The sequence below is a fragment of the Caretta caretta genome, chromosome 3, assembly GCF_965140235.1.
Source record: "Caretta caretta isolate rCarCar2 chromosome 3, rCarCar1.hap1, whole genome shotgun sequence".
In the NCBI taxonomy this organism is placed as follows: domain Eukaryota; kingdom Metazoa; phylum Chordata; order Testudines; family Cheloniidae; genus Caretta; species Caretta caretta.
The window spans coordinates 130,789,926-130,817,851 of record NC_134208.1 but is presented as its reverse complement, the minus strand read 5'-3'; the positions used below and the strand labels follow the sequence as shown (position 1 = coordinate 130,817,851).

Sequence of the window (27,926 nt, the reverse complement as noted above, 5' to 3'; positions counted from 1 at the left end):
TGTGGGTAGCTATCCCTGCAGTCTCCGCTGCCCATTGGAATTCTGGGTTAAGCTCCTAATGCCTGATGGGGCAAAAACATTGTCACTGGTGGTTTTGAGTACATGTCGTCAGTCGCCCCTCCCTCCGTGAAAGCAATGGCAGACAATCATTTTGCGCCTTTTTTCCGTGTGGATGCCATACTGCTTTCAGCAGACGGTGCAGGAGGCCTGCTAACCATCATCATCCACCACTTCCAGAGCTGCAACTCTGCTCTCCTCAGACGCCATACCACGGCAAGCATGGAGCCCGCTCGGATCATTGCGGCAGTTATGAGCATTGTAAACACCTCGCGCATTATTCTGCAGTATGTTCAGAACCAGAATCTGCAAAACCAGGCAAGGAGGCGATAGCAGCACGGTGATGAGATTGATGAGGACATGGACACAGACTTCTCTCAAAGTACGGGCCCTGACTATTTGGACATCCTAGTGGCAGTGGGGCAGGCTCATGGAGTGGAATGCCAATTCTGGGCCCAGGAAACAAGCACAGACTGGTGGGACCGCATAGTGTTGCAGGTCTGGGATGACTCCCAGTGGCTGCGAAACTTTCGTGTGCGTAAGGGCACTTTCATGGAACTTTGTGACTTGCTTTCCGCTGCCTTGAAGCACAAGAATACTGAGATGAGAACAGCCCTCACAGTTCACAAGCGAGTGGTGATAGCCCTTGGGAAGCTTGCAACGCCAGACAGCTACTGGTCAGTTGGGAATCAATTTGGAGTGGGCAAATCGACTGTGGGGGCGGCTGTGATCCAAGTAGCCAATACAATCACTGAGCTGCTGCTAACAAGGGTAGTGACTCTGGGAAATGTGCAGGTCATAGTGGATGGCTTTGCTGCAATGGGTTTCCCTAACTTTGGTGGGGCAATAGACGGAACGCATATCCCTATCTTGGAACCGGAGCACCTTGGCAGCCAGTACATAAACCGAAAGTGGTACTTTTCAATGGTGCTGCAAGCACTGGTGGATCACAAGGGACATCAGTGCAGGATGGCCGGGAAAGGTACATGATGCTCACATCTTCAGGAACTCTGGTCTGTTTGAACAGCTGCAGGAAGGGACTTTATTCCCAGACCAGAAAATAACTGTTGGGGATGTTGAAATGCCTATAGTTATCCTTGGGGACCCAGCCTACCCCTTAATGCCATGGCTTTTGAAGCCATACACAGGCACTCTGGACAGTAGTCAGGAGCTATTCAACTATAGGCTGAGCAAGTGCAGAATAGTGGTAGAGTGTTCATTTGGACATTTAAAAGCATGCTGGCACAGTTTACTGACTTGGTTAGACCTCAGCAAAACCAATATTCCCATTGTTATTACTGCTTGCTTTGTGCTCCACAATATCTGTGAGAGTAAGGGGGAGATGTTTATGTTGGGGCGGGAGGTTGAGGCAAATCGCCTGGCCGCTGATTACGCATAGCCAGACACTAGGGCAGTTAGAAGAGCACAGCAGGGCATGCTGCGCATCAGAGAAGCTTTGAAAAACAGTTTCATGACTGGCCAGGCTACGGTGTGAGAGTTCTGTTTGTTTCTCCTTGATGAAAACCCGCCCCCTTGGTTCACTCTACTTCCCTGTAAGCCAACCGCCCTCCTCCCTTCGATCACCGCTTGCAGAGGCAATAAAGTCATTGTTGTTTCAAATTCATACATTCTTTATTAATTCATCACACAAATAGGGAGATAACTGCCAAGGTAGCCCAGGAGGGGTGGGGGAAGAGGGAAGCACCGGGTGGGGTGGGGGAGGAGGACAGGACAAGGCCACACTGCACTTCAAAACTTATTGAATGCCAGTGTTCTGTTGCTTGGGCAGTCCTCTGGGGTGGAGTGATTGGGTGCCTGGAGGCGCCCCCCCCCCACCCTCCACGTTCTTGGGCGTCTGAGTGAGGAGGCTATGGAACTTGGGGAGGAGGGCGGGCGGTTACACAGCTGCTGCAGCGGCGGTCTGTGCTCATGCTGCCTTTCCTGCAGCTCAACCATACGCCGGAGCATATCAGTTTGATCCTCCAATAGCCTCAGCATTGCCTCCTGCCTCCTCTCACCATGCTGCTGCCGCCACCTATCATCTTGCTCCCGCCACCACTCCTCGCATTCATTTTCTGCTTTCCTGGACTCTGCAATTGTCTGCCTCCAAGCATTCTGCTGAGCTCTTTCAGTGCAGGAGGACTGCATGAGCTCAGAAAACATTTCATCGCGAGTGCGTTTTTTTTGCCTTCTTATCTGCGCTAGCCTCTGGGATGGAGATGATAGGGGGAGCATTGAAACATTTGCAGCTGCGGGAGGAAAAAAAGGGAGAGTAGTATTTAAAAAGACACATTTTAGAGAACAATGGGTAGACTCTTTCATGGTGAATGGTTTCAAACACCAGCACCCTCCTTTCCCATTTCAAGCACTCATTGGGTTGGCCATTTAAAAGGAGGGGCTGCAGTTTTCGGGTTAACGTGCAGCACAAATCCAACTAAACCCCTCCCCCAATTCTCTGGGATGATCGCTTCACCCCTCCTCCCACTGCATGACTAGTATCAGGGAAGATCCCTGCCAGCCAAACGTGAACAGCTCAGCATGAATGCTTCCCCCTGCCCCCCCCACACACACACACTGCGTAGCTAAAAGCGGGGATGATTTCTTTTCAGTCCCAGGCAAACAGCCCAACAGGAACAGCCAACTCTGAATGTCCCCTTAATAAAATTCCCCTATTTCAACCAGATGACCATGAATGATATCACTCTCCTGAGGATAACACAGAGAGATAAAGAACAGATGTTGTTTGAATGCCAGCAAACACCAGGACCATACGCTGCCATGCTTTGTTATGCAGTGATTCCAGACTACGTGCTACTGGCCTGGCATGGTAAATTGTCCTACCATGGAGGACGAAATAAGGCTGCGCTCCCCTGAAACCTTTTGCAAAGGCTTTGGGAGTACATCCAGGAGAGCTTCATGGAGATTTCCCTGGAGGATTTCCGCTCCATCCCCAGGCACATTAACAGACTTTTCCAGTAGCTGTACTGGCCGTGAATGCATCCCCAGTCTTCCGGGAAAATTAATCATTAAACACGCTTGCTTTTAAACCATGTGTTATATTTACAAAGGTACACTCACCAGAGGTGCCTTCTCCGCCTTCAAAGTCTGGGAGTCCACGTTGGGAGGGTCTCCAGGGTGATAAACAGTTCCTGGCTGTCAGGGAGAATGGTGTCATCTTCCACCTCATCATCATCAGCCTCATCCCCAAAATCCTCATCCCTGTTGTGTGAGACTCCACGTACAGGGATGGGGTAGTGGTAGAGGTATCACCTAGAATTGCATGCAGCTCCTCATAGAAGCGGCATGTCTGGGGTTCTGATCTGGAGTGGCTGTTTGCCTCTCTGGTTTTTTGGTAGCCTTGCCTGAGCTCCTTAAGTTTCACACGGCACTGCTGTGTGTCCCTGATATAGCTTCTGTCCTTCATGCCCTTGGAGATTTTTTTTCAAATATTTTGACATTTCGTCTTTTGGAATGGAGTTCTGATAGCACGGATTCGTCTCCCCATACAGCGATCCAGTACCTCCCGTTCAGTCCATGCTGGAGCTCTTTTGCGATTCTGGGACTGCATGGTCACCTCTGCTGATGAGCTCTGTATGGTCATGCCACGTGGCCAAACAGGAAATGAAATTCAAAAGTTCCCGGTGCTTTTCCTGTGTACCTGGCTAGTGCATCTGAGTTGAAAGTACTGTCCAGAGCAGTCACAATAGAGCACTCTGGGATAGCTCCTGGAGGCCAATACTGTCAAATTGCGTCCACATGACCCCAAATTCCACCCGGCGATGTCGATTTCAGTGCTAATCCCCTCGTCTGGGAGGGGTACAGAAATTGAGTTTAAGAGCCCTTTAAGTCGACAAAAATGGCTCCGTCGTGTGGATGGGTGCAGGGTTAAATTGATCTAACGCTGCTAAATTCGACCTAAACTCATAATGTAGACCAGGGCTTACTCTTGGGTTCACAGCCTCCTTTTTCTTTCTCTGCTCTTTATTTTTTTCCCTGACTGTGGATTTCTGCTTTTCTTCTCTCCTTTTTCTCTTCTTAGGTCACTTTCAAGTCCCTTACACTATTCTTCTCACACTCTTCACAACCTGCCCGATTGCCCTCACTACCTCTTCCCTGACTCTCTAAGGGGCCTTGTTGCTCTTACTATAAGATCCTCAGTCTTCTCCCATCTGCTGCAACAAGTACTGTGTTTGTATGTGTGTGTGGGGGGGGTTGTAGTCCCCATGACAGGGTTACCCACAAGAGCACTCATTCTGACTCGAGCTCTGTGCAGAAACTAACATTTCCCTATCATCTTGTGAGAGACAAAGTGAAGGTACAGGGGGTGTAACCCAAGTAGAGGAGGGACAGATACAAGTGGAAAGGAGCTGGGGCTAACCCGTGGTCTCGTTGTAGCTCATCTAAGTTCAGGCCAAGCTTGGTCCCTTGCTCCCCATGCTAGCAGAGAACCATGGGTGACTATTCACAGGACTAATCTGCACTGAAGCATACACCACTGCAACTTCACTGTTCTGGAACATAGCTCTCTTGGGTATGTCAGCTTGAGCTACACTGAGCCTGTGCCTACAGTATAGACATAGCCAAAGAGGCAGAGCATTCAGCTCCAAGGGGAAGAATGTTCTATCTCTCCTTAATCAGAGAGAGGGCTGCATGAATCATGGCTTAGGGTGTAAGGATGAAGGTAAAAAAATTTAATCTAAAACCGGAGGTAGATTGAAATAAATAGTGGGGAAGAGAAAAGCCGAAACAAAGGGAAAAAGACGGGAATAAGTAACGCGTGTGTAAGGGATAGCTATGCAAAGCCTGATTCTCCTCTCACGCTATTTTTACTGTAAGGTAACTCCAATGACTTCAGTAGAGATATTCCTGATTTGTGGCAGTGTAAATGAGAGCATAGGCTTGATGCTGCTCTAATGTTGGTGTAAATCAGAAGAAACTGTCAAAGTCAAGGGAGTTACACTGGTGCAAAAGTGATATAAGAAAGAAGAGAATTGGGTCCATTGACTATAGAACTAAATTTCATTTTCCTTTCCTATCTAGATGTCCCTTCTATCACTTGAATCAATTCAACAGGGAAGATCAAGAATAGAGGAATTTGGTACCAATGTTCATTGATATCCCAAAGTAGGGATACTTTGTAGAAGAGATGGCACTTGCATCTTAAGACAAGATGCCCATTTAAACCTAATTTAGCTTGGCAATGGATCCAGAATACTGAAGTAAAATTGGCAAACCGTTTTTTTCTAAAACTGATTTTTTTTCCAGAGATAAAAAGACATATATGTAGTCCTAACATAAACAAAGCAGTGTTTATAACCCATACATATTGGGGCACCAAATTGTGGATATTCATAGATTAATTTATATTTAAAACCTAAAAGCATTCAGGAATTAATTCCTGTAAAACTAACACTTGTGATTTTAATAACTGATTTGAAAGAGACCCTTGTCAGAGAAATGGATAGGTTAATGGTCTAAAAATACTGTAAACCCTTTGGTAACTTTATCTCTTTATCATCACTGGGCCTAATTTTCCACTGCTTTTCTCTTTAGAGTCATTTACTCCAATGCAAAGTGCATGTAAAACTCTCCCCATCAGACTGGTAGTATTTCACACCCACTTTGCACAGGTGTAAATGCCCACATGAGGTGAATCAGTGTTTATATCTGTTGACAGATGAGTTCTTCTCTGAGACTCTCTATTGATTCAGTGGGATTTAATCTTAAAGTTAAGCACATGCTTAAGTGTTTTTCTGAATTGGGGTTCTAAGCAGAAGACAATGGAGAACTTTGCCACCTATACTTGTCCTGGGAAAACTGACTACCACAGTGGCCAGCCTGTTAGAAGTGGATATCAGTGGCTATATCAAATGTAAAGAATTGTCCTCCAACCTTTAGGAAGGCAATAGGACAAATCTAATTTTGGCCAAATGGATAAATCAGATTAGTAATATATAATCCAAGGGGGAAATAGAGAGAGACATTGACTTAAATAGGATTTAAACACATGCTTAAAGTTAAGCACACTAAAGCTTAAGTGCTGAACTGGGGTTTGGGGAGAAGCTAGTTAGTCAGCCCAGTGTCTCCTGGAAACAGGCGCATGAAGGCTTCCTTCCCTCCTCAAGAGCAGCTGCTTAGCTTGTATGATGACTTCCATTTAAACCAGTTTTATGTTGTGAATTCCATAGGAGTGAAATTCACCTGTGTGCAGAGGGCCAGACCAAAGCCTAGTACTATTTAAATCCCACTTAAGCTCTGACTAAAGTTCTGCATATGCCTTCTGCTGGTACTCTGTATAGAGGTGAATTCCAGTGCTACGGGACTAAAATCTACAGTGTATTATTTTTAAAAGGCTAACCAAATTCATGTTTCCAGGGAAGATGTAAGCATGTGCTAACTACAAGAAGCTCAAAAAAAAGTGCTTAGGTTAAAATTGTTCCTTTGAGGCAATATACCACAATCTCAAGAATTATATTTATTCTTGGTTTATTCCCCTTGGGATCAGTCTGTGGACTACATTCTGCGTTAGTTACTATGGTGCGACCCCCCTGATTTCAGAGGCATTTCAGTGAGGTAACTGAGAGCAGAATTTGGAACAATATTTTAATAATACATAGAGACTCCTAAGCATTTATTTGTCTGGAAAATGCTAGTATATTAAGGGGTTACAATAAATTAATTTTGTAGCATGATCATCTTGACAGTGTCCCTTAAGGCATATTATAGCTAGCAGTTGTTAACAGTGCAATATGTAATGGAATCACAAAGGAAACATGACGTGCCAAACTCTTGAAAGGAAACATTTTCTAAATGTAAAACACGTATATTGGTTTGGGTAAATAACAGCTTTTACTGTAAAAAATTCATTTTCATAGATGAATATGGTTGTCACCTTCTTCTAGGAGAATGGGTTGGACTATGAAGCTTGTCTGGTTGCTCAGTGTGATGCCCTGGTTGATGCATTAACTCGTCAAAAGGCAAAACTGCTCACAAAAGTTACCAAAGACCGTGAGCACAAATTAAAGGTGAGTACAACTATTATGAGTTGTAAGCATTTTAGAGAGTGTGGCTACAAATATTTCTATTGAAGTGACTCTTTAGCCTAGAGTTAATGCACATGACGCCAAGTCCTGAAGTCCTTACTCAGTTAAAATTCCCATTGACCAAATCTTGAAGTCCTTATTCAGGCCCCAGTTTAACAAGGTACATAAGCATAACTGTAATGGAATTATTCATGTGTTTAAAGTTAGGCATGTGCTTAAGTAACTTGCTGAATTGGTGCTTCAGTCTTTAGGCAATACTCTTATTGACGTTTATGGGTCAAATCCTGACAGGTGCTAAGTAATCACAACTCCCACTGAAATCAGTGGGCAGTTCAAGCACTTATTACATCTCTGGTTTTGACCTTGTAGAAGCCATCTTGTTTGAGAAAGGACTGAATAAAAACTTCAGGATTTAGTCCATTCTTTAAACCTTCAGAATCTCAAGTGTCAGTGAGACACATCCTGGGATCCTCTTTTACTCTCTTCTCAAGAGAAATAAGAGAAAGGGGAAGGAAAGAGAAAATGTAACTGGCTGATTGGAGTGGTGATCAGTAGGGTTCTTTGTGGTGAAATTTCATGCAGCTCATAGCTCTGTATTTGAAAATATTACAAGTTCTGGGTGCATTATAAATATTTTAGATTTTTTTTCTATTGTCTGATTAACACAATGTAGAGGGAATGGACAAACTGCTTCAGCTCAATGTTCTGGGAACCCCACTCTCACAACTTCCTAAATTTGTGATGTGCCACTAAAAGGCCTGATTCTCCTCTCACTTAGACCATTTTTACCTTGAATAACTCCATAGACTGCAGTGGACTTACTCCTGATTTACAGCAGTATGAGAGCAGAAACAAGTCCAAAGTTGGGGAAAAATGAGAGGTGTGCTTTTCTTATTCTTTTCCTCTGGATGAACAAGGGTCTACTGTAAATTGTGAAGGGAATGATAGAATATAAACTGCCCAGTAGTCCTCATAGTTATTCTGTTTAATATATTAGGTTTCAGTTATTTTGTTATTTAAAGCTCAAATTTTAATGGAAGTGTGGTTGCATGTGCAGTGAACAAATTCTACACTTATTAGATCCTAACTCCTTCAGCCATGAGCAGACCTGGGTATTCAACACTTTATCTGCTCTGATAATTGAGATTCCCTGTACATGACATTTTGCCAAACTAATTATCAGTATTTACAATACAGAGTAAAGAAGTGTAGCTGTTGCAGATGGGGTAATACCCATATGGCAGCTAAAACAAACATAGGTTTAACACTCTCTTCCATTCACTGCTGCTGCTTCTGAAATAATTTACTTGATTCAGTGAAAACTGAGAGGATTATGAGAAATGTACTGAGGTTTTCATTTGCAGGTTGTTTGGGACCAGATAAATCACTGTACGTTGAAGCTACGTCAGTCAACAGGGCTTATGGAATACTGTCTGGAAGTAATCAAAGAAAATGATCCCTCTGGTTTTTTACAGGTATTTTCTTTTCTACTCTTGTGAAGAAACAAAAAGATTATACTGGAATGTAAAACTTGCTATGGTGGAGTGTTTGGCTTAATGGCTTGGAAATGGGCTATGGAGTCTTTCAGCTGCAGTTTCACATTCTGTCCTTGTCAATAATACTTAGAAATTATTACAGTTTGGTAGCTAATATTAAATGATTTTGGTGGCATCTATGCGTTTACCAATAGACAAGGGTCTGCATCACCAAAAAAGCCTCCAACATAATTGGTACTCTTGTTGGTAGTCTAAGTAGAGGCCAAGATTTGAATGGTCTAGAAGATTCAATTCTCCCCTTTGCCCAGCCTGCTCTATTTGCAGGGGAATGGGGTAAGAGACCATCAGGGGACTGGTTATGGCTTCCTGATTTTTGCACCAACCCAGTCCCAGTGTTGGTTAGTTAGAGCAACCTAGAGACCTTACTCCATTGATACCACCAAGTCTCCAGCTTGCTTCTGATATGTCCCCTTCCTGGCACCATACCTCTCAACCTTCATACCTGCCAGTGTGTGAGTGCAAAATGAGTGCCAATTTTGATGCAGATATGGAACACCTATCTTGTTGCGTGTCAAACCTAATTTACAGATGATAATGTTTTCTAGATTGAGACTTCGTTTAAACCAGCGTTTCTCAAACTGGGGTCTCTGAGGGTACTCCAGGGGGTCCACCAGCCCTGCTGTTCACCTCTTCCCCCTCCCTCCCAGTGCTTCCTGCACGCAGGGGAATAGCTGTTCAGCGGCATGCAGAAGGCACTGGGAGGGAGGGGGAGGAGTGGAGAGGGGGCAAGCTTGGGAGAGGGGGCAGGAAGAGGCACGGGTGGAGTGGGGGAGGGAAGAAGAGGGGGCCTTAGGGGAAGGGGTTGAGTGGGGGACTCAGGTTTTGTGAAAAATTTTAAATCAAAATGGGGGTCCTCCGGTTGCTAAAGTTTGAGAACCACTGGTTTAAAGGATTATTTTCTCAATATGTGAATTAATTAAACCACTTTTTAAAATGCAAACTGGGAAATCAGATTCTTGTCACATGCAGCCATAAAGTCTCCTAAAAAGAAAAGGAGTACTTGTGGCACCTTAGAGACTAACCAATTTATTTGAGCATAAGCTTCCGTGAGCTACAGCTCACTTCATCGGATGCATACTGTGGAAAGTATAGAAGATCTTTTTACACATACAAAGCATGAAAAAATGGGTGTTTACCACTACAAAAGGTTTTCTCTTGCCCCACCCACTCTCCTGCTGGTAATAGCTTATCTAAAGTGATCACTCTCCTTACAATGTGTATGATAATCAAGGTGGGCCATTTCCAGCACAAAGTCAGGGTTTAACAAGAACGTCTGGGGGCGGGGGTAGGAAAAAACAAGGGGAAATAGGTTACCTTGCATAATGACTTAGCCACTCCCAGTCTCTATTCAAGCCTAAGTTAATTGTATCCAATTTGTAAATGAATTCCAATTCAACAGTCTCTCACTGGAGTCTGGTTTTGAAGTTTTTTTGTTGTAATATCGCAACTTTCATGTCTGTAATCGCGTGACCAGAGAGATTGAAGTGTTCTCCGACTGGTTTATGAATGTTATAATTCTTGACATCTGATTTGTGTCCATTTATTCTTTTATGTAGAGACTGTCCAGTTTGACCAATGTACATGGCAGAGGAGCATTGCTGGCACATGATGGCATATATCACATTGGTGGATGTGCAGGTGAACGAGCCTCTGATAGTGTGGCTGATGTTATTAGGCCCTGTGATGGTGTCCCCTGAATAGATATGTGGGCACAGTTGGCAACGGGCTTTGTTGCAAGGATAGGTTCCTGGGTTAGTGGTTCTGTTGTGTGGTATGTGGTTGCTGGTGAGTATTTCAAGTTGCGGGGCTGTCTGTAGGCAAGGACTGGCCTGTCTCCCAAGATTTGTGAGAGTGTTGGGTCATCCTTCAGGATAGGTTGTAGATCCTTAATAATGCGTTGGAGGTTTTAGTTGGGGGCTGAAGGTGACGGCTAGTGGCATTCTGTTATTTTCTTTGTTAGGCCTGTCCTGTAGTAGGTGACTTCTGGGAACTCTTCTGGCTCTATCAATCTGTTTCTTCACTTCCGCAGATGGGTATTGTAGTTGTAATAATGCTTGATAGAGATCTTGTAGGTGTTTGTCTCTGTCTGAGGGGTTGGAGCAAATGCGGTTGTATCGCAGAGCTTGGCTGTAGACGATGGATCGTGTGGTGTGGTCAGGGTGAAAGCTGGAGGCATGTAGGTAGGAATAGCGGTCAATAGGTTTCCGGTATAGGATGGTGTTTATGTGACCATCGTTTATTAGCACTGTAGTGTCCAGGAAGTAGATCTCTTGTGTGGACTGGACCAGGCTGAGGTTGATGGTGGGATGGAAATTGTTGAAATCATGGTGGAATTCCTCAAGAGCTTCCTTTCCATGTGTCCAGATGATGAAGATGTCATCAATATAGCACAAGTAGAGTAGGAGCATTAGGGGACGAGAGCTGAGGAAGCGTTGTTCTAAGTCAGCCATAAAAATGTTGGCATATTGTGGGGCCATGCGGGTACCCATAGCAGTGCCGCTGATTTGAAGGTATACATTGTCCCCAAATGTAAAATGGGTAAGGACAAAGTCACAAAGTTCAGCCACCAGGTTAGCCGTGACATTATCGGGGATAGTGTTCTTGATGGCTTGTAGTCCATCTTTGTGTGGAATGTTGGTGTAGAGGGCTTCTACATCCATAGTGGCCAGGATGGTGTTATCAGGAAGATCACCGATGGATTGTAGTTTCCTCAGGAAGTCAGTGGTGTCTCGAAGGTAGCTGGGAGTGCTGGTAGTGTAGGGCCTGAAGAGGAAGTCGTTCACCTGCACATCACCAATGTGATATATGCCATCATGTGCCAGCAATGCTCCTCTGCCATGTACATTGGTCATACTGGACAATCTATACATAAAAGAATAAATGGACACAAATCAGATGTCAAGAATTATAACATTCATAAACCAGTCGGAGAACACTTCAATCTCTCTGGTCACGCGATTACAGACATGAAAGTTGCGATATTACAACAAAAAAACTTCAAAACCAGACTCCAGCGAGAGACTGTTGAATTGGAATTCATTTGCAAATTGGATACAATTAACTTAGGCTTGAATAGAGACTGGGAGTGGCTAAGTCGTCATGCAAGGTAACCTATTTCCCCTTGTTTTTTTCTATCCCCCCCACCCCCCCAGACGTTCTTGTTAAACCCTGGATTTGTGTTGGAAATGGCCCACCTTGATTATCATACACATTGTAAGGAGAGTGATCACTTTAGAAAAGCTATTACCAGCAGGAGAGTGAGGTGGGGGGAGAGAAAACCTTTTGTAGTGGTAAACACCCATTTTTTCATGCTTTGTGTGTATAAAAAGATCTTCTATACTTTCCACAGTACGCATCCAATGAAGTGAGCTGTAGCTCACAAAAGCTTATGCTCAAATAAATTGGTTAGTCTCTAAGGTGCCACAAGTACTCCTTTTCTTTTTGCGAATACAGACTAACACGGCTGTTACTCTGAAAAAAGTCCCCTAATGTGAGGCATTATCGGGATTGAACCCTGGAGTTCTAAATCCTCGGCACAGACCTTTACCACTTGAACTACAGATGGAATTACTGTTATCTCTGTCGACTAGCCTCTAAATGTGGCCTTGACAGTGAGTTACACAATTCTTCGCTAGATAGCAGTTAATATTGGAGATGAGGATGCTTAGTTCTATTCCTTACTCTGGGAGAGAAACACAATGTAACGTTTGGAGACAGGAAAACCAAAGCACCTGGTTGGTGCATTCTGCATGAAAGGCAATATGATTGAGTGGCTAATATTTTTGTCTCCAATATCAGAAACCTCAGTTTATTCTTAGTTCTGCTGCCAGGAAATCTGTGCTGGGATATAAGGGAGGGGGTCTACAGGTACCCCCACATGGGCAATTAGTCCAAAGCACAGTCTAACCCCAAATTAACACATGGCAAAGTCTAAATAGTTTCTTTGATCCAAACTGCCATTTACCATGGTATTTTAATAGAGCTAAATCTGAAGTCCTTACTCAGTCTTCAATGAAGCTATGTACCAAACTCTGAGAGGCTCTGAACATCTGCAGTTCCCTTGTCTCAGGATTTGGCCTATTGGAGTTTTGCCTCTGCAAGAACTAATAATAGCTGAATAAGGATTTTGGGGATGATCCTGAGTCAATTACAAAAGAAAACATGGTGACCAGCAGGTGTCTTCTTCCTCCCTTTGCCAAGTGTAAAGACTTACTATCTGATCATTTAGGCTCAGCTATTACAATGAAATCCCCGTATTGACATGCTTTCTTCTGACTTTCTCTAGTTTGCCATTCAATATGGATTTATTAAGTTGTTTCTGAAAATTCTAAGATCGTTTCATGGTTACCATTTCAAACCCAACAGAAGGGGGTGAATACTTATCTTGGCAGTATTTGTCAAGTCCTAATAGCTTGTGGTTGAACTAGAGCAGAGCTTTAAGAATGGCATCCAATCTTAATTTAATGGAGAATCAACCGCATCCTTTGGGGAGATCTGTTCCCAATGGTTAATTCCCCTAACTATTAAAAATGGGCACCTTCTTTCCAGTTTGAATTGTTCTAGCTTCAATTTCTGTCTGCTAGACTTTGCTAAATTAAAAAGCTTTCTAGTGTCAGATATCTTCTCCCTTCTATTCATGGAGATGAAATGAGACATCAAGACAGCTGCTGTGCAGATCAGAAAGGAAAGTCCGCTTTCTGTGTGGCTCTCAAGCAGTTAAGATAGCTCCCTAGCCCTGTTCCACAAAGCTTCTTTTCAAAGAAAACTAACTTTTCCAACTCTCACAGGGGATTTGCTTTGAAAAGACAACATGGGAAGATGCAACACACATGGGAACTCACAGCAAAATTGCCACTTGCCCTGCTTCAGTTAGACCATGAGGCTCTCAGTCACCTTGTATGATATAGCATAGTCATTCATGTCTGTCACTTCTAATTTATTCTGATCTATTTTTGCATTTGCAGTTTCACTAAAAGCCTAATGTTCTTTTTAAGATTTCAGATGCTTTAATCAAACGTGTTCAGGTGTCTCAGGAACAGTGGGTCAAAGGAGCCTTGGAACCAAAAGTATCAGCTGAATTTGACCTGACTCTGGATAGTGAACCTTTACTACAGTCAATTCACCAGCTGGATTTTATTCAAATGAAATGTAGGGGTGAGCTTTTGTGATTTGATTTTTATTTTGTGTGTGTCTGTTTTGAAACAGTGCTGTAGAGGGAGAGGTGAAGGAAGGTGGGGAGAAAGAGAAACTACTTGCAATTTATGGATAGTTATTTTTGTCTTCTCTTAGTCAAACATGAATTTACCAAGGAGTGCTTTCACCTCACCTCAAGTGACCGGACAAGCTCAGACAGTGAAATTAGGTGAAGTTAAAGATTTGAAAAGATAAAAGTTTCAAACAAAGACCATCTGTCTGTTTTGAAGGTGGTGAAGACATTGGTGTCAATGTGAACTTGAAAACAACTTAGCTCCTTTGTGTAGCATTAACAAGTTTAATACACTTAATTAAAAATGAGTTGCCGATAGGGCTGGATGAAAAACCACAATTGCCTTTTATGGAAAATGTTGAGGTTTCAAAATTTTATTGTGAAAACATGGGCAAGAAGCCAGCCCTGAAGAGCCAGTAGGCTGGTGGTTAGGTCACTCAGCTGGCATTTGGGAGACTCAGGTTCAAGTCCCTGCTCTGTCTGAGTCACAACTGGGTCAGTGCCCCACCCACTGGGCTATATAGTCAGTATCACTTTGGAGCAATTGATATTGAATGATTCATACAAGGTGGAACAATTTCAATAGGAGAGAAAGCACAAGACTGACTATATAGCTCAGTGATTAGTACATTGACTTGAACCGCAGTCTCCCATATCCTAGATGAGTGCCCTAACCACCATGCTATTGGCTACTGTAAGTGAACTTGCTCATGTGCTCTCTCTCTTCCTCCCACCCTCAAACTTTTGTCAAACCTGATCCGTTTCCACAAAACGTTTTAGGTTTTGACAAAACAGCATTTTTTTTTGACAGAAAACAGTTTCATTGGTAATTAGAGTTGCTTGAAAATTTTTCTGTGTGTCAGCAAGAGTATCATCAGTGGCAAATGAGTCACTTCTTATGCTCAGGGCTTGTCTGTGTTACCGCTTAAGTCAATGTAAGTTACATTGCTCAGGGGCGTGAAAAAACCACTCCCCTGAGTAATGTAACTTAAATCGACTTACAGTGGTGTCATAGCTTTTGCCTCTTGTTGAGGTGACGTAATTATGTCGATGGGAGAGCGCTTTCCTGTCAGCGTAATGTGTTGTCATCAGATGCGCTACTGGCACTGATTTAATGTGGTAATAAAGACAAACCCTCAGTAAGGCAGAACCACCATGATAATTATGCTCAGTGGGGATACTGCAGTTGCCAGAGCCCAAGATAAAGTTTTGGAGGTATGGGCAAGAAATTACCATGGAATGTCATTGGCTATGGAATTCCTTAACACCAAAGATCGGGATAAGTCCTGACTGTCTGTAGGACAAATTGCAAAACCAATCGTTTTGTACAAGGCCTCCTTCAATACAAATGACAGAAGAGTAGCCTAGTGATGTTTCCTGTGGTCAGGGAAGAGGAGAACAAAAGGAAGGGCGGGGGGAAGTTAAGCTAAAAATGCCTGAAAGTAGGAGTTGGTAGGGAATAGGGTGCCATGTGCAAAAAAAAAAAAAAAATGTAATGCAGTTTTAAATGTTGTGCTTGGAACTTAGATACTAGGGAGACGGGCACATCCAAACTGGATGTATGGACAGATAGACATTCTGTAGGGGCCTGATCTAAAGTCCTTCTAGATCAGTGGGAGTATTTCGATTGAGTTCAATAGGCTTTGAATCCAGACCTACAGATACATGTGGAAGACACGGAAGAGTCTACCAGAAAGTACTGGATGGGCTGAAGATAATTTTGTTTTTCTCTGATTCCACAAGACCATTCCATAGATGAACATGAATCCTCATGTTTAGTAATTTATCTGTTCTCTGTAGGCTTAGTCCTGAACTGAAACAGAGTGGCTAATTTGACAGATAAATCCTTGGAGAAACAATGGAAATTGTTGAATTCAGATAAATAGTTAAAGGCCAAAATAAGATCATTGAGAGGGGATTGCATCTCAGCATAAATGGGATATATTAATGAAGCCACTCTAAAAACATCAGTAAATTACCCCTTTAAAACATAACAGAGAGAAAAATAGAAGCAAGAGCACAAGGCATGAGATTTAACATGTAACTGAGAGAGCCTCTCTGAGTGTTGTCTGCCAAGGAGTCAGTTGTCAACTTAGACTGGTGTTTTAATCAATCTAAATGTAAATAGAGTGGATTATAGTCCCTCCTGAACAGCTAGTAATGAATTTAACTAAGCCACTGATGCATTCCAAATAGCTAAGCAACCCACAGAGTACCTGAGATGGGAACACTTTAGATTTAATTTACAACCTGCAGAAAATCACTCTCCCTCCCCTCCCACCCTAGGCCATGTCACCTCCACTCACTTGTGCATTTGGAGGGTAGGACCAAGGCTGTGCCCATTCTCTGCATACCTGCCTTGGTGGGGAGTAGTGGGCTTGTAGCACCTGCTTTCTCCTGGGGAAATGTACCCAAAGACCAGGGTAGCCCTTTCAGGGGCATAGGGAAGGCTCTTACTTCCCCTTATGCTGTTTGATCAAGTAGTACAAGCCATATTCTAGTTCTAAATAAATATACAATCACAGGAAGATAGGAGTTGCTTGACATAGAGAGACACATATATATAAATAAATAAAATTAATAAATAAATAAAATAAATATAAAAAATATATAATAACAATAAAATAAATATAAAAAATAAATATATAAATAAATAACAAATAAATAAAATTTTTGGCTGTGTGCCTATTTCTATTTAACCTTACAGGGTATATATATATTGCAGTCACGGGGTGTGACTCGGCTCAAGTAGACATACCCAAACTAGCTATAATCTAGCTACCTCGGGTTCTGAGCAGTGAATCTTTGCAGAGTGCACTTCAACATGGGCTGAACAGGCCCACACTGCACCCTGGATAATTAGTCTCAGTGCTAGCCAGCACTGAAATGCACCCTACTGCAGGCTCTCCAGGTCCCAAGATAACTAGATTAAAGCTAGTTCAAGTATGTGCACTTGAGCTGCAGCCACACCCTCTGATCGAGGTATAGACGTGTTGGTATTTACTGGACTTTATTTTTGTGATCTCAACCCTTTTCTCCCCCAGTTCATTTCCATTCTATACTAGACGGAAAGGTATCTTTGTATTCCTGACATCTGTCTGTGTCCACCTGCCCCAGTATGTGTTGGCTTGCCCCAAAAAACTTTTCTGTGTCAGCAAGCTTGTGCTAACGTGGACTCCCGTTCCTTCTGTAAAGTCTCTCCCTTCCCCACCAATTCCTTAGTACCTAAAAAATTTAAAACCAACTTTACAATATCATCTCATTCACATATTGAGAATCTGAAGTACCCCCTATCTAGATGGCCCTGCATATAGAAATGGAAGGAATTATTTCAAAATAAGTGGCCATGTTTCACTAGCCAAAAATCAGAGTGGTAAGAAACAGAGCTTTATAAATAACTGGCAAGCCAGCATAACATGTTGAGGCTTTGCTATTTATCTATAAACTAAATACAGAGCAACCCCTAAGCTTGCATTCCTGAACCAGTAGTCTCACAAAAATATATGCCCCTCCTGAAACCAGCTCCTCTTTTTCCAGTCCCATTCACTACATTGCCCCAGAGAGCAATCAATCTTTGCCAAGTGTTTTGGTGTAATATGGAAATTTTATCAACTCTCTGTGTTTGGTCTGGAAACAGCAGATTCAGAATGAGCTTTAATGACATTCAGAGCTAAATCACAATGGGAGATCCGGTACAGTCCCAAGGGGAAAAGTACCAGACCGACCCTTTTAACTGCAAGTTGTTTTTTCCTATATGTTTATTTTCACTCTGTTGCCTGAAGATTGGAAACTGGAGGAAGCTGTCCATGGTTAAATAAGGAAGATGAGAGGTGGGGTAGAGAGGAAGGGGAGAACTGCAAGGGGTAACTTCACCCCAGAGGAATGGAATATTGTCATCAGCCCTTGTTGATGCCTGAATTTCTGAAATCTTTTTTCAAATCTCTGGCCTCGCCTCATTCAACATCACTGAGTTTGCACAGGTCAGTGGGAGGTGAATGCCTGCTCATAAACAAACACTGATTCACTGCGTTAGACAAAGCATAATGAAAATGAGATCGGATTGTATTAAATTAGCCTTAGTGATGACTTGTGCATATATCTTACTCATGGTTTAAGGATAAGCCTCAGATCCAAAACTAATCTCAGTAAATAATGATCAGGCAGAGTTTCTTTAATATTGAGAAATGTAATCAATTGCACAGAAAGCACAAGGGTGGTACTGTAATGATGAGTGACAGGAGTGACTCTTTGCTAGCCTGTTAGCAATCGCTCAGTACTCCAGGGGATAGGTTGATCCACTGAAAAACCTGCGCAGTGTCTAATATGTGGTGGCATTTTGATCTAGCCCACACCTCTTTCCTTCACCTCCGTCCTCTTCCCTCCATTATATTTTCTGATTGCCATGGTCTGAAATCCCTACCCTTCTCCATGACTAGCTGTGTCTGTACATCACATTCTCTCTGTTTTCACTAAAGACATGGACGGAGATCTAATCCAGGTTTGATTTGTTCTTGAATGCTGGAATATTGATGGGATTAGTGTGTGTGTGTTTGTTTGCAAAATGGAGAATGGATACAAATGCTTAAAATAACTTTTGGCATGTGGTGGTCCATCTTTTTCCCCATTCCCTTTCACCCGCTCCAGCCACTTCCTGCCATGTGGCATGATTCAGAGATAACCCCCATACTTTCACTGCCTCTGCTGTAGCTCCTGTCCAATATCCAGCCCTGCTTTCGAAAGACTCACACCCACTGCGGTCTTCTCTGCCAGCCTGACACAGCTTTAAAAACCAACCACCTCTTTCCACCCTGATGGCTCCAAATATCAACCTGTCTGGTTCTCTCTGAGGAGTATACCTCCCTCCTATCATCCCTACCCAGCCCCCATGATCACCCCGCTCACATCTTGCTATGGGTACTCCCTCCTGACCCCCCCCCCCACAACTTGACAAGTCTCTCACAACTCAGACTCATCACAAAGAAATTATTGGGTATTTGGAAAATCCAAAGGTGTGGCTTCATCCCTAGTTTTATCTCTGTTTAATTTAGGGGGACCTAAAGCTTACAGAATTTCTCATTGGACTGTTGTCTTGCTGAATATAATCCCCCCGACTGTCTAGCCTAGGGGAAAAGTCATTGTACAACTCGCCGGTCAGGTTGACAAACGGCAGAACAGAACCTTTGAACATCCAGCTCTGTCCCTACAGAGGGAGGGGCAATGGGATGAATTGAATTGTGTGTGACTAAGCTTCTAACTTGACATGAGACATCAGTGACACAGTGTTGATCTAGTACCCAAAGGATGTCCTGCCTGCATCATTTGTAGAAGCACAGCACAGCATTTACAGATGGAAAAAACGGGTTTGGTTATCAGCTCCATCTCCCTGCCAAGGCAGCATTGTTCCGTACAGCATTTTTTTAGTGCTTTCTACAGTATAGTTTTAAAGGGCACAAACAATGGGATAGTTCTGTAATTTAACAGCTAAGTGTTCTATTCCATCTCCTCCCCCCACCTGATACTTAGCCTACATTTACCTTTTTTTGAAGTGTGTGTTATTGCTCCTAGGTACAGCCCAGTGTACTGCCCAAAACAATTCATTTCCCTTTTATGTATTTGTAGACCGAGAGGCACAATTCCTTCCCCCCCCCCCCCCCCCACACCTTTCCCCAGGAGACTGGCAGTCTGCTACTGGCTCTTATCAGTAGCAGATTGCCCCCTCCACCCAGGCCAGCTAGGGTTGGGGGTGGAGCCAAAGCTCTGCCCATTCCTACTTACTCCCCACCTACCTACATGTGGTGGGAGGAGGAGATTAGCAGCAGGCATGCAGCAACTGCTTACTCTTTTATGCGTGGACCCAAAATCCAGGGAGGCTGTGCAGGGGCCTAGTTAGGGGTAGAGAGGTAGGTTGTGGGTCTTACTCCCCCTTGCAGTACTGTGTGACCATGCAGTCCTCCAGAACACTGTGGCCCTAAGTTTCACAATATCCATGTGTGGTAGGTCGGAGGTGCACAAGGATCACTTCACAAATTCTGAAGTGCATCCACTTCTGGGATGTAGCACAGCAGATCCCCAATTCTTTGCCTCAAAAGATATGAGTTATATACATTGAAGTCTAGGTGTCCTGGGCGAAAAGGGTTGGGGGGTGAGGGGAAGGAATGAGAATTGTCTCACATATTTAACAGTACATAGCAAAACTACATGACATTACTGCTTCTTAAAGATGATCTTCAAAGGAATTTTTTTAAATTGGGCTTGTGGCTTTTTTCACTTCTTTATGATGGACAAAACCTGAAAACTTTCTTTTAAAGTTTTGGGATTTTTTTGCTTAGATTTAAACCTTAGAAATGTCAGGAATCTGATCTTCCCCTTGTTTTGTGAAGGGGATCTTGGAGAGGGTCTCATTGGATGTGTATTGTGAACTTTACATTTTAACTACAGTGGCAGGAGTGTGACTTTTTAACAAAAACATCTTTTCTCCAACGCGTTCATTAGTCACTGACATTACATCTGTGTTAACAAGAACAAACAAAAAAAACCCAGAAGTTTTAAACAGTCCAACTAAAACTCCCTTCACCTCCTAGTTACAAAGCACTTAGTTTCTTGACTGTTGTGATATCACAATTTCACTAGTACTCCAGTTACCATATCATCTTCTAGGGAAGACCAGACCCAAGCTCGAATGTAAAAAAAAAAAAAAAAAAAAAACCAAGCAGATTTTTATTTATTATCATTAAAGTCTTCACTGAATATCATAAAGAAGCAAAAAAGGTCACAACTTGGGGGAGGGGGTCACCTTTAATAGTTTGTTTTAAAAGCTGTCAGCCACACATTCTTCCGGGCTCCGTAGTACCAGCATTCACTGCAACGCTTGCTGATGCCGTCAGAAGGCCACTATAACTTTTGTATTGTTTATTGCAAGTGCAATATTGATATTTTGTCAGCTCGTGAGTGGCTACGTAACACAATCCCAGTAATTTTTACACAGTGTTCTTTGCACAGTATACCAGCGAGAGAGAGAATAGAAAGAACAGTACAAAGGTCTGGCTCTCATACAGGCAAATGAGGAAAACAAACTACAAAAGAAGAGCAAATTGACATTTTTAACAGCTAAGTCCATGGGAGCTGAGAGCCAGGGGTGGCTTTAGCATGAGCTTATGGGGTCATTTGCACACACAGAAATCACCCCGCACTAGCAGCTCCTGTCCTAGATCCCCGCTCTCGGTGTTGTGACCTATCACATAGGGTCTCAGCGCCACTCAGGGTTGGAGGGTGGCTGGGCCAAATTTCATTGAGTGGTCTTGCAACCTGGCTTGCAGGGTTGCACCACCATTCAGGTTTGGCCCAGCCATCATGGCAGAGGAGTGGCTGGGCCAAATCTGAGTGGTTCTGTGATTCCATGCTCCAGGTCACAACACCCTGAGTATGGAGCTGGACCCACACCCACAGGACCAGAGCTGTCATTGTGATATGAGTGTGGGGCAGGCTTGCTCTTCAGCACCCACCCCTCCCTGGGCCTCTCCTCCTCTCCAGGCCAGGATTAGGGTTGCAGTGCTAGGGAGGAGAGTACTACTGCTAGCAGTTGCTACCCCCTCAGCAGTTTAGTTTAGTGCACCCGTTGAACTGGGAGGCTACATCCACCCCTGCTGAAAGTGCTCAGCATCTTGCAGGAAGCACCCAGCACTTTGCAGAACTGAGCCCTAATAGTAAAATTCAGAACCATGCAGAAGGCCAGTCCAAGGCCTCCATGCCACTGTACCCCACTAAAGCCCTGGGATTTAAGTGGTGCATAAACCTTGTACTAGTCTTCTGTACAAGGATGAAATTCACTCTAAATTAGGATTCTTGCTGACTAATTCGAGCGAAGGGAGAACGGAAAGATGCTGTGATGCTAGGCAAGAGAGGTAAGTTGGGTTTAGTGGCACAGAGAGATAACATACATGATCCTTCCTCACAGAAGCATGGCTGAATGTTCCACTTTGCTTATTTTTATTATTGAAATATCAGCCCGGTCAATGGCACAGTAACATTTTCCTGGCCCAGTCAGTACAGACAATACCCTCATCCACAACCTCACCCTCACTTCTATAGTTTCCAAATGGATGAAGCCAACATCAGACTCCTGTAACCTAAAAATGACCTTTTTTTCTACCTGAACACAGTGATTCAGATAAGATTCAAATGAAATTTTTTTTCTTTAATAGTATTCTTACGTTTCTCCTGAAACTTTTTTTAAACAAAAAATGGGGTTTTTGACTACACAGAAAATGTTGTGAAATTTGCTTTCTGTGAGAAATTTCAATTTTTCATTGAAAAACAAAATAACCCCATACAGAAATATTTCAGTTTGGATAGGGTGCCACAGTGCCTCAGGGGTGTTGAAGTTGGGTTGTTTCATGTCTCCAGTCTTCTCTATGGGCTGAGCTCCCTGGCCACACTACAAGTCCCATGATGCATAATGGCATGAGACACCCAATCCCAGGCAGCACTTCCCCTCTGTAAGGGGGGGAGACTGTTATGCATCATGGGAGATGTAGTCTGGCAGGGAGTCTGGCTTACTGAGGAGAATGGAAGTCTGTGGTACCTGAACTGCAATTTCCATGAGGCACTGTGGCAGCATTTTCTAAATCAAAATTTTATTTTTTGGCCTAAATATTTTGGTATCAGCTGAATTTTTTTCAGTTTTCAGATAAAATTTTTGGTACAGAATTTTTGGTGAAAAATTGAAATTTTCCATGGGGAAAACACATTTTCTGACCAGCTGTATCTCCAAGTAACTTTGGCTGCTTTGTAGGATGAGGGAGATTAAAAGCGAGGTGAGGGAAGTGATGGCTCATCATATTGCTGACAACAGAGTCTGATGGGTAAGGACAGAATTACACTAATCTGTACTCAGTTCCCATTACAGTGCCACCAGTCCCGTTACTGCAGCTGGAGAAGTGTTGTACCCGAAACAACAGTGTGACATTGGCCTGGAGGATGCCACCCTTTACCCACAATCCAGTGGAAGGGTATATCTTGGAACTTGATGATGGAGATGGTGGCCAATTCCGAGTGAGGACTTCATTCAGTATTTATTTGGGTTCTCTCTGGGCTTGTGAGGGTGGAAGGTGGGATTTCAGGGCACTACTGCAGTACACAGCTGGATGATAGCCCCTTGCAGGATATAGTCAACTGGAGTGGAATAGAGACGCCCCAAGGTTGCTCTAATGTGTGCTGGGGTTGAAGCCATTGTATAAATGGCCCAGGAATTGGGGAGGTTCCTTTGCAGATTTCACTGTCAGCTGCACCCAGCAAACAATGACCCAGATCAAGAAATGCAGTCATGGAACAATTCTATTATGCCCGGTTTTCTGGGTAAATTTTGGCCTTTATCTGAGGTTCTCAAAATCCTTTCTATGGTCATGGAAGAGGGTGAGTGGCTGAAGCTCAACTCGGACAAGACTGAAGTGGTGATGGTGGGCTGGGGGAAGCAGCAGTAGATGGCAGAGGTTATGTGAGTCCCTTTGAAGGAGTATGTCTGCCATTAGTTACAAATTTTTGCAGTGTAGAGGTGATCTAAAACCCCTCCTTCTGCTTGACAGTCATAGGAGTGACCCGACCAACTTTTTATCATCTGGATCTGGTTTGGAGGCTGAAGTGTTTCCTCTCAGGTGTGGACTGTGCCACCATTATCTAGGCTTTTGTTATCTCAAGATTAGACAGTTGCAATGTGCTCTACCTGGGGCTGCACCTTAAAACCATTCAGTGACTTAATGCTTGTGCAGAACACATCAAATCACTTACTGAGCAGGTCGTCATGCTGGGAGCGCATGACACCGGTGCTCTGGGATCTGCACTGACTGGCCATTGGTCACTGGGTGGAGTTTAGGTGATGGCTCTGACCTGAGACTGGCCTACCTGAGGGATATTCTCTTTCCCTGTGCCGTACTGCCGCAGCTGTGGCCAGCAAGGGTAGGAACCCGCTGATTATAAAATAGAGAGAGTGGCTGGCAGGGTGGTTCTCTGTGCAGGCTGCAGGACTTTGGGAACTTGCTCCCCCACCTCCTTGATCTGAAATATCCCAAAATAGGTGGCCTTCTGGGCATGCTGTAAAAGCCATCTGTTTGCTAGGGTTTTGGAGAGGGCTGAGGGTGTGCTTCCACAACAAAGAAAGGGTGGAAGGAAGGTGTATGGCTGAGTGCCTGTTGGAGGTGTATGGCTGAGTGCCTGTTGAAATGATTACTTTAAGAACAGCCATACTGGGTCAGACCAAAGGTCCATCTAGCCCAGTATCCAGTCTTCTGACTGTGGCCAATACCAGGTGCCCCAGAGGGAATGAACAGAACAGGTAATCAGCAAGTGATCCATCCCCTGTCACCCATTCCCAACTTCTGGCGAACAGAGGCTAAGGACACCATCCCTGCCCATCCTGGCTAATAGCCATTGATGGACCTATCCTCCATGAACTTACCTAGTTCTTTTTTTAACTTATCTAATACTTTAATGATTCTTGGAGTTTATTGTAGTAGTAATGATATGTTAGGGCTCCTAGAGTCTTTGATAGGCATGTTTAAAATTAGCATTTACATCTAAATAACTAAAAACAAATGTCATCCCCAGTATAAATAATTTATAAGATCTCAGGTCAGTACAGCCTTTACTTATACCCAAAGCAGGGACACATTCAGATCTATCTTTCTGATTGATTTTGTGAATCCCAAAATTTCAAAGTTGTGGATTTAGAATATAACAAGAAAGATCCCAATTTTTGACATGCCTCTAAAAGGATAATATTGCCTGCACTGCTGTGATATAAATATCATCTGCTTTAGCTGTTTTAAAACAAAGTGCCTGCTTCTCAGGAAAGGCCATTCCAATAAAAATATGCCTACATTTTGTATGTGATATTTGATGTCTAAATCAATAATACCAACTGGATTTCCCCCAAGACTTTATCCGCATCTGGCCTGTGGATTTAACAAGAAGCTTTAGTTCATATCACTGCAAAGTGCCATACTCTGAATGAGCACAAACAGTCGGTGAACAATGGTGAAAACATACAAGAAAGCAAGAATTGTCCAAAAATCACAATCTAGCTCGCACAAAATGTATTTTATAATATGGGGCTCAATAAACCACTTCACAATAACCTTTGTGTCTCTGATCAAAAGACTGGAGGAGAAGTCAAGGCCTTAGACTTTTTATCGTGTTACTGAAAGCACAAGTAATCCCTTCTCTATTCAGCAGTGAACTTAAATGTATACTTAAGGCTTGCTGACTTCAGTGGGACTACTCAGGTTCTTAAGTGCTTTACAGAATTGGGGCACAAGTGCTGCGCTGAATCTGGGCCATAAGCTCTGTGTTAGGGCATTAGCTACTATAAATCTAAGTAGTTCACAGTATCATAGACATTGGATGTGGAATGTTCCAGAAGTCATGTATTCCATCGTCCTGCCAATGCGGGATTATTTCTAGAGCCCCGCGTTTTTTGCAAATGTGAAATAACACGAAATAAAACAAAAAAGATAGTATAAAAAGTTATAAAAGGAAAAGTGGGATTGCCTGTCCCACAGGTCTGGGCCTGGCTCCCTGCTCCGGGCATTGCGACCTGGCCTACAGGGTTGCAGTGCTGCTCATGTTTGGCCCAGCCACCCCTCCATCATGATGATGGGAGTGCTGCTGGGTCAAGGCTGAGCAGTGCTGCGATCCCATGGGACAGGTCACAACACCTGGAGCCGGGTCCAGCCCTACGGGACAAGAACTACCACTGAGGGGTGAGTGTGGGGCAGGCTCATTCTCCATTACTGCCCCCTAAGCTGGACCCCATCCCACCCCAGGGCTTCCACTTTTCCTGGGGCTGGATGACATGAAATAATGCAAAATTTCCAAAAAATAAAACAAAAAATTAAAGAATTTCACCTATTGGAGATTATCTAATGCTTTATCTAGTCTCCAATTAAAAATGTGGTTTCTTCCTCATCCCGATAGACTCTTCCATTGCCTGACAGATCTCACTTATATTTTGCTTAGATTTTTCTCTTTCATAATTTCATGCCATTACTCCTGGCCATCCCCTTTGTGCCCAAATGACGACTCATCCTGCTTGGTGTTTGCACCAGTCAGATTCTTGCAGCCATTTATCACATTCCCTCCACCCCCTTAGTTGTTGTATACCCAAACGATACATACAAAGTTCTTTTTATCTTCAGAAATAAGCCTCTTCAGACTCTGTATTCATGGTTTGGATCTAGGTTCCAAAACTACATTGCTGTATATTAACAGTACCCATAGGAGGATTGAGACAGCCCTCTTGAAATAACAAAACTATACATTTTAGACTTCCCTTTTTAATCTTTGTCTCACTCTTGCTGCCTTCACCTTTCTTTCTTGACTTCTCTTCTCCACGTTGAGCCTCACTGGACGTAAGTATCCCTACTATAATAATGTAAATTCTAAATTTCCCTAAACATTGAACAATATTTACTTGTAGCTTATGTTTAAAAGTCTGACTGTGAGACCCTGTGTTGGGAAGAAGGTGGTGAGCTATGTTCCTGTCTTTTTGAATGCTCAGGAAGTGTATGTTGGCAAGGAGACCCTATGCACAATTGATGGCCTTCATTTCAACAGTACCTACAATGCAAGAGTCAAAGCTTTTAATTCATCAGGAGTTGGCCCTTATAGCAAGACAGTTGTTTTACAGACATCTGACGGTGAGTTTGTTTTAGATCATTAAAAAATAAAGAGCCCCAGTTTCTAGCGGCCAGGTATTCACGTTCCATCACATCCACCAATATACTTGGCATTATGAGTTTTGATAACCTTCAGAAAGGGGCCCCAGGACTGAACGTGCCTATAGACTGAGCTTTGCTCTCAGCCCTCTATGCTGTGACTCCAGGTCAGGACTGATGTAGGTTAGTGGGGCAGGATGGGGATGCCCACACTCCTGCTGCTCCTTCTGTGGCTAAATAGAAGATATAAGATCCCCTTTAGCAGACCTTGGCCTTGATGAGTGTACATGTGCATACTTTCCAGCAGTAGTATGTGTGTGCACATTTGTGGAGTCTAACACTTGCACACAGCGTTAGGATCAGTTGGGTACATGCACAGGATTTAGTGCTGGGAAAGTACTTGTGCAGCTATGTTGTGCCCTCATTGAAAATCAAGCCTGCAGTCTCTGAGGTTGTCAATCCAGCACTTTCCCCTGCCCCAAATACTCAAAAATGATAAAAGAAAAATAAAATCCAGCTCTTTAGACTTTTGGCATGTTTTAGTTATTGGCAGCTCTCCAGGTTTCAAATGATACAAGTGCATTTGCCTGTCGAAGCTTTGGGTTTAATTAAAATGGTGTTTGCTCTAGAGTACGTAGTCATTTACACCACACACTGTGAATATCTATATGCCACTCCTTGTCTCCACCTCTCTCTCTGTGTCTTTGGTGTTTCAGTGTTTTCTTAACTACTGATACTAATTTCACAAGAGTGTTTGATAAGACCTGGGTGGTAATTCATGCTGTGTTTCCGTGTAATTACATTTGACATCCATATGGGCACCACAAGAAGTTCATCTTGATTAAAAATACTGTAAATTAATCCTGAAGCAAATACCATAATCGTGCTCCGTATTTATATAGTGTTTTCAAAATATGGCAGAATAAAATATTTAGGTGTAAAGAATTTTTTAAAATAAGCGAGTGAAACCCAGTTGTGATGAACTTGGACACACAATGAAACAGTAATTCCAGTAGACACAGGCCTGAACCAAATCCCATATCTGAACAGCCCCAGACTTTGGGGAAGTCCAGAGCCAAATTATTTTTCTCTCTTATTTGTGCAGCAGTAATTTGCTCAAGAATGTACCTGACCCAAGCAGAGATACTCTCTTCTCCAGGGAGCTTACATCCTGAAAGGCAGGCCCAGATAGGACAAAACACATTGCCTGGTTTACAGTTATATAGCACCTTTAATCCAAACAGATTGGAAAAATGCATTGCAAATTTTACTGATTATGTAAATGACATAAAGCATTCTTATTTTCTCCCCAACTTAAATGCAATCATCTCTGAGGTGAAACAGTGCATAGTGCTGT

General features: G+C 43.2%; 1 protein-coding gene across 7 annotated transcripts in view; it reads left to right on the top strand.

Annotated features, from left to right (window-relative positions):
- The window catches only part of TRIM67 (tripartite motif containing 67), a 59,807-nt gene that overhangs the window by 11,818 nt on the left and 20,063 nt on the right, over positions 1–27,926 (top strand). For 4 of the 7 annotated variants that reach the window (XM_048843928.2, XM_048843923.2, XM_048843929.2 and 1 more), the window contains exons 3-7: positions 6,960–7,082; positions 8,465–8,575; positions 13,651–13,810; positions 22,756–22,913; positions 26,413–26,551. In XM_048843928.2, coding sequence (XP_048699885.1) covers positions 6,960–7,082; positions 8,465–8,575; positions 13,651–13,810; positions 22,756–22,913; positions 26,413–26,551 — 691 coding nt within the window. The remainder of the gene's footprint in view (positions 1–6,959; positions 7,083–8,464; positions 8,576–13,650; positions 13,811–22,755; positions 22,914–26,412; positions 26,552–27,926) is intronic. The other 3 variants (XM_048843926.2, XM_048843924.2, XM_048843925.2) reach the window with 3 other exon arrangements.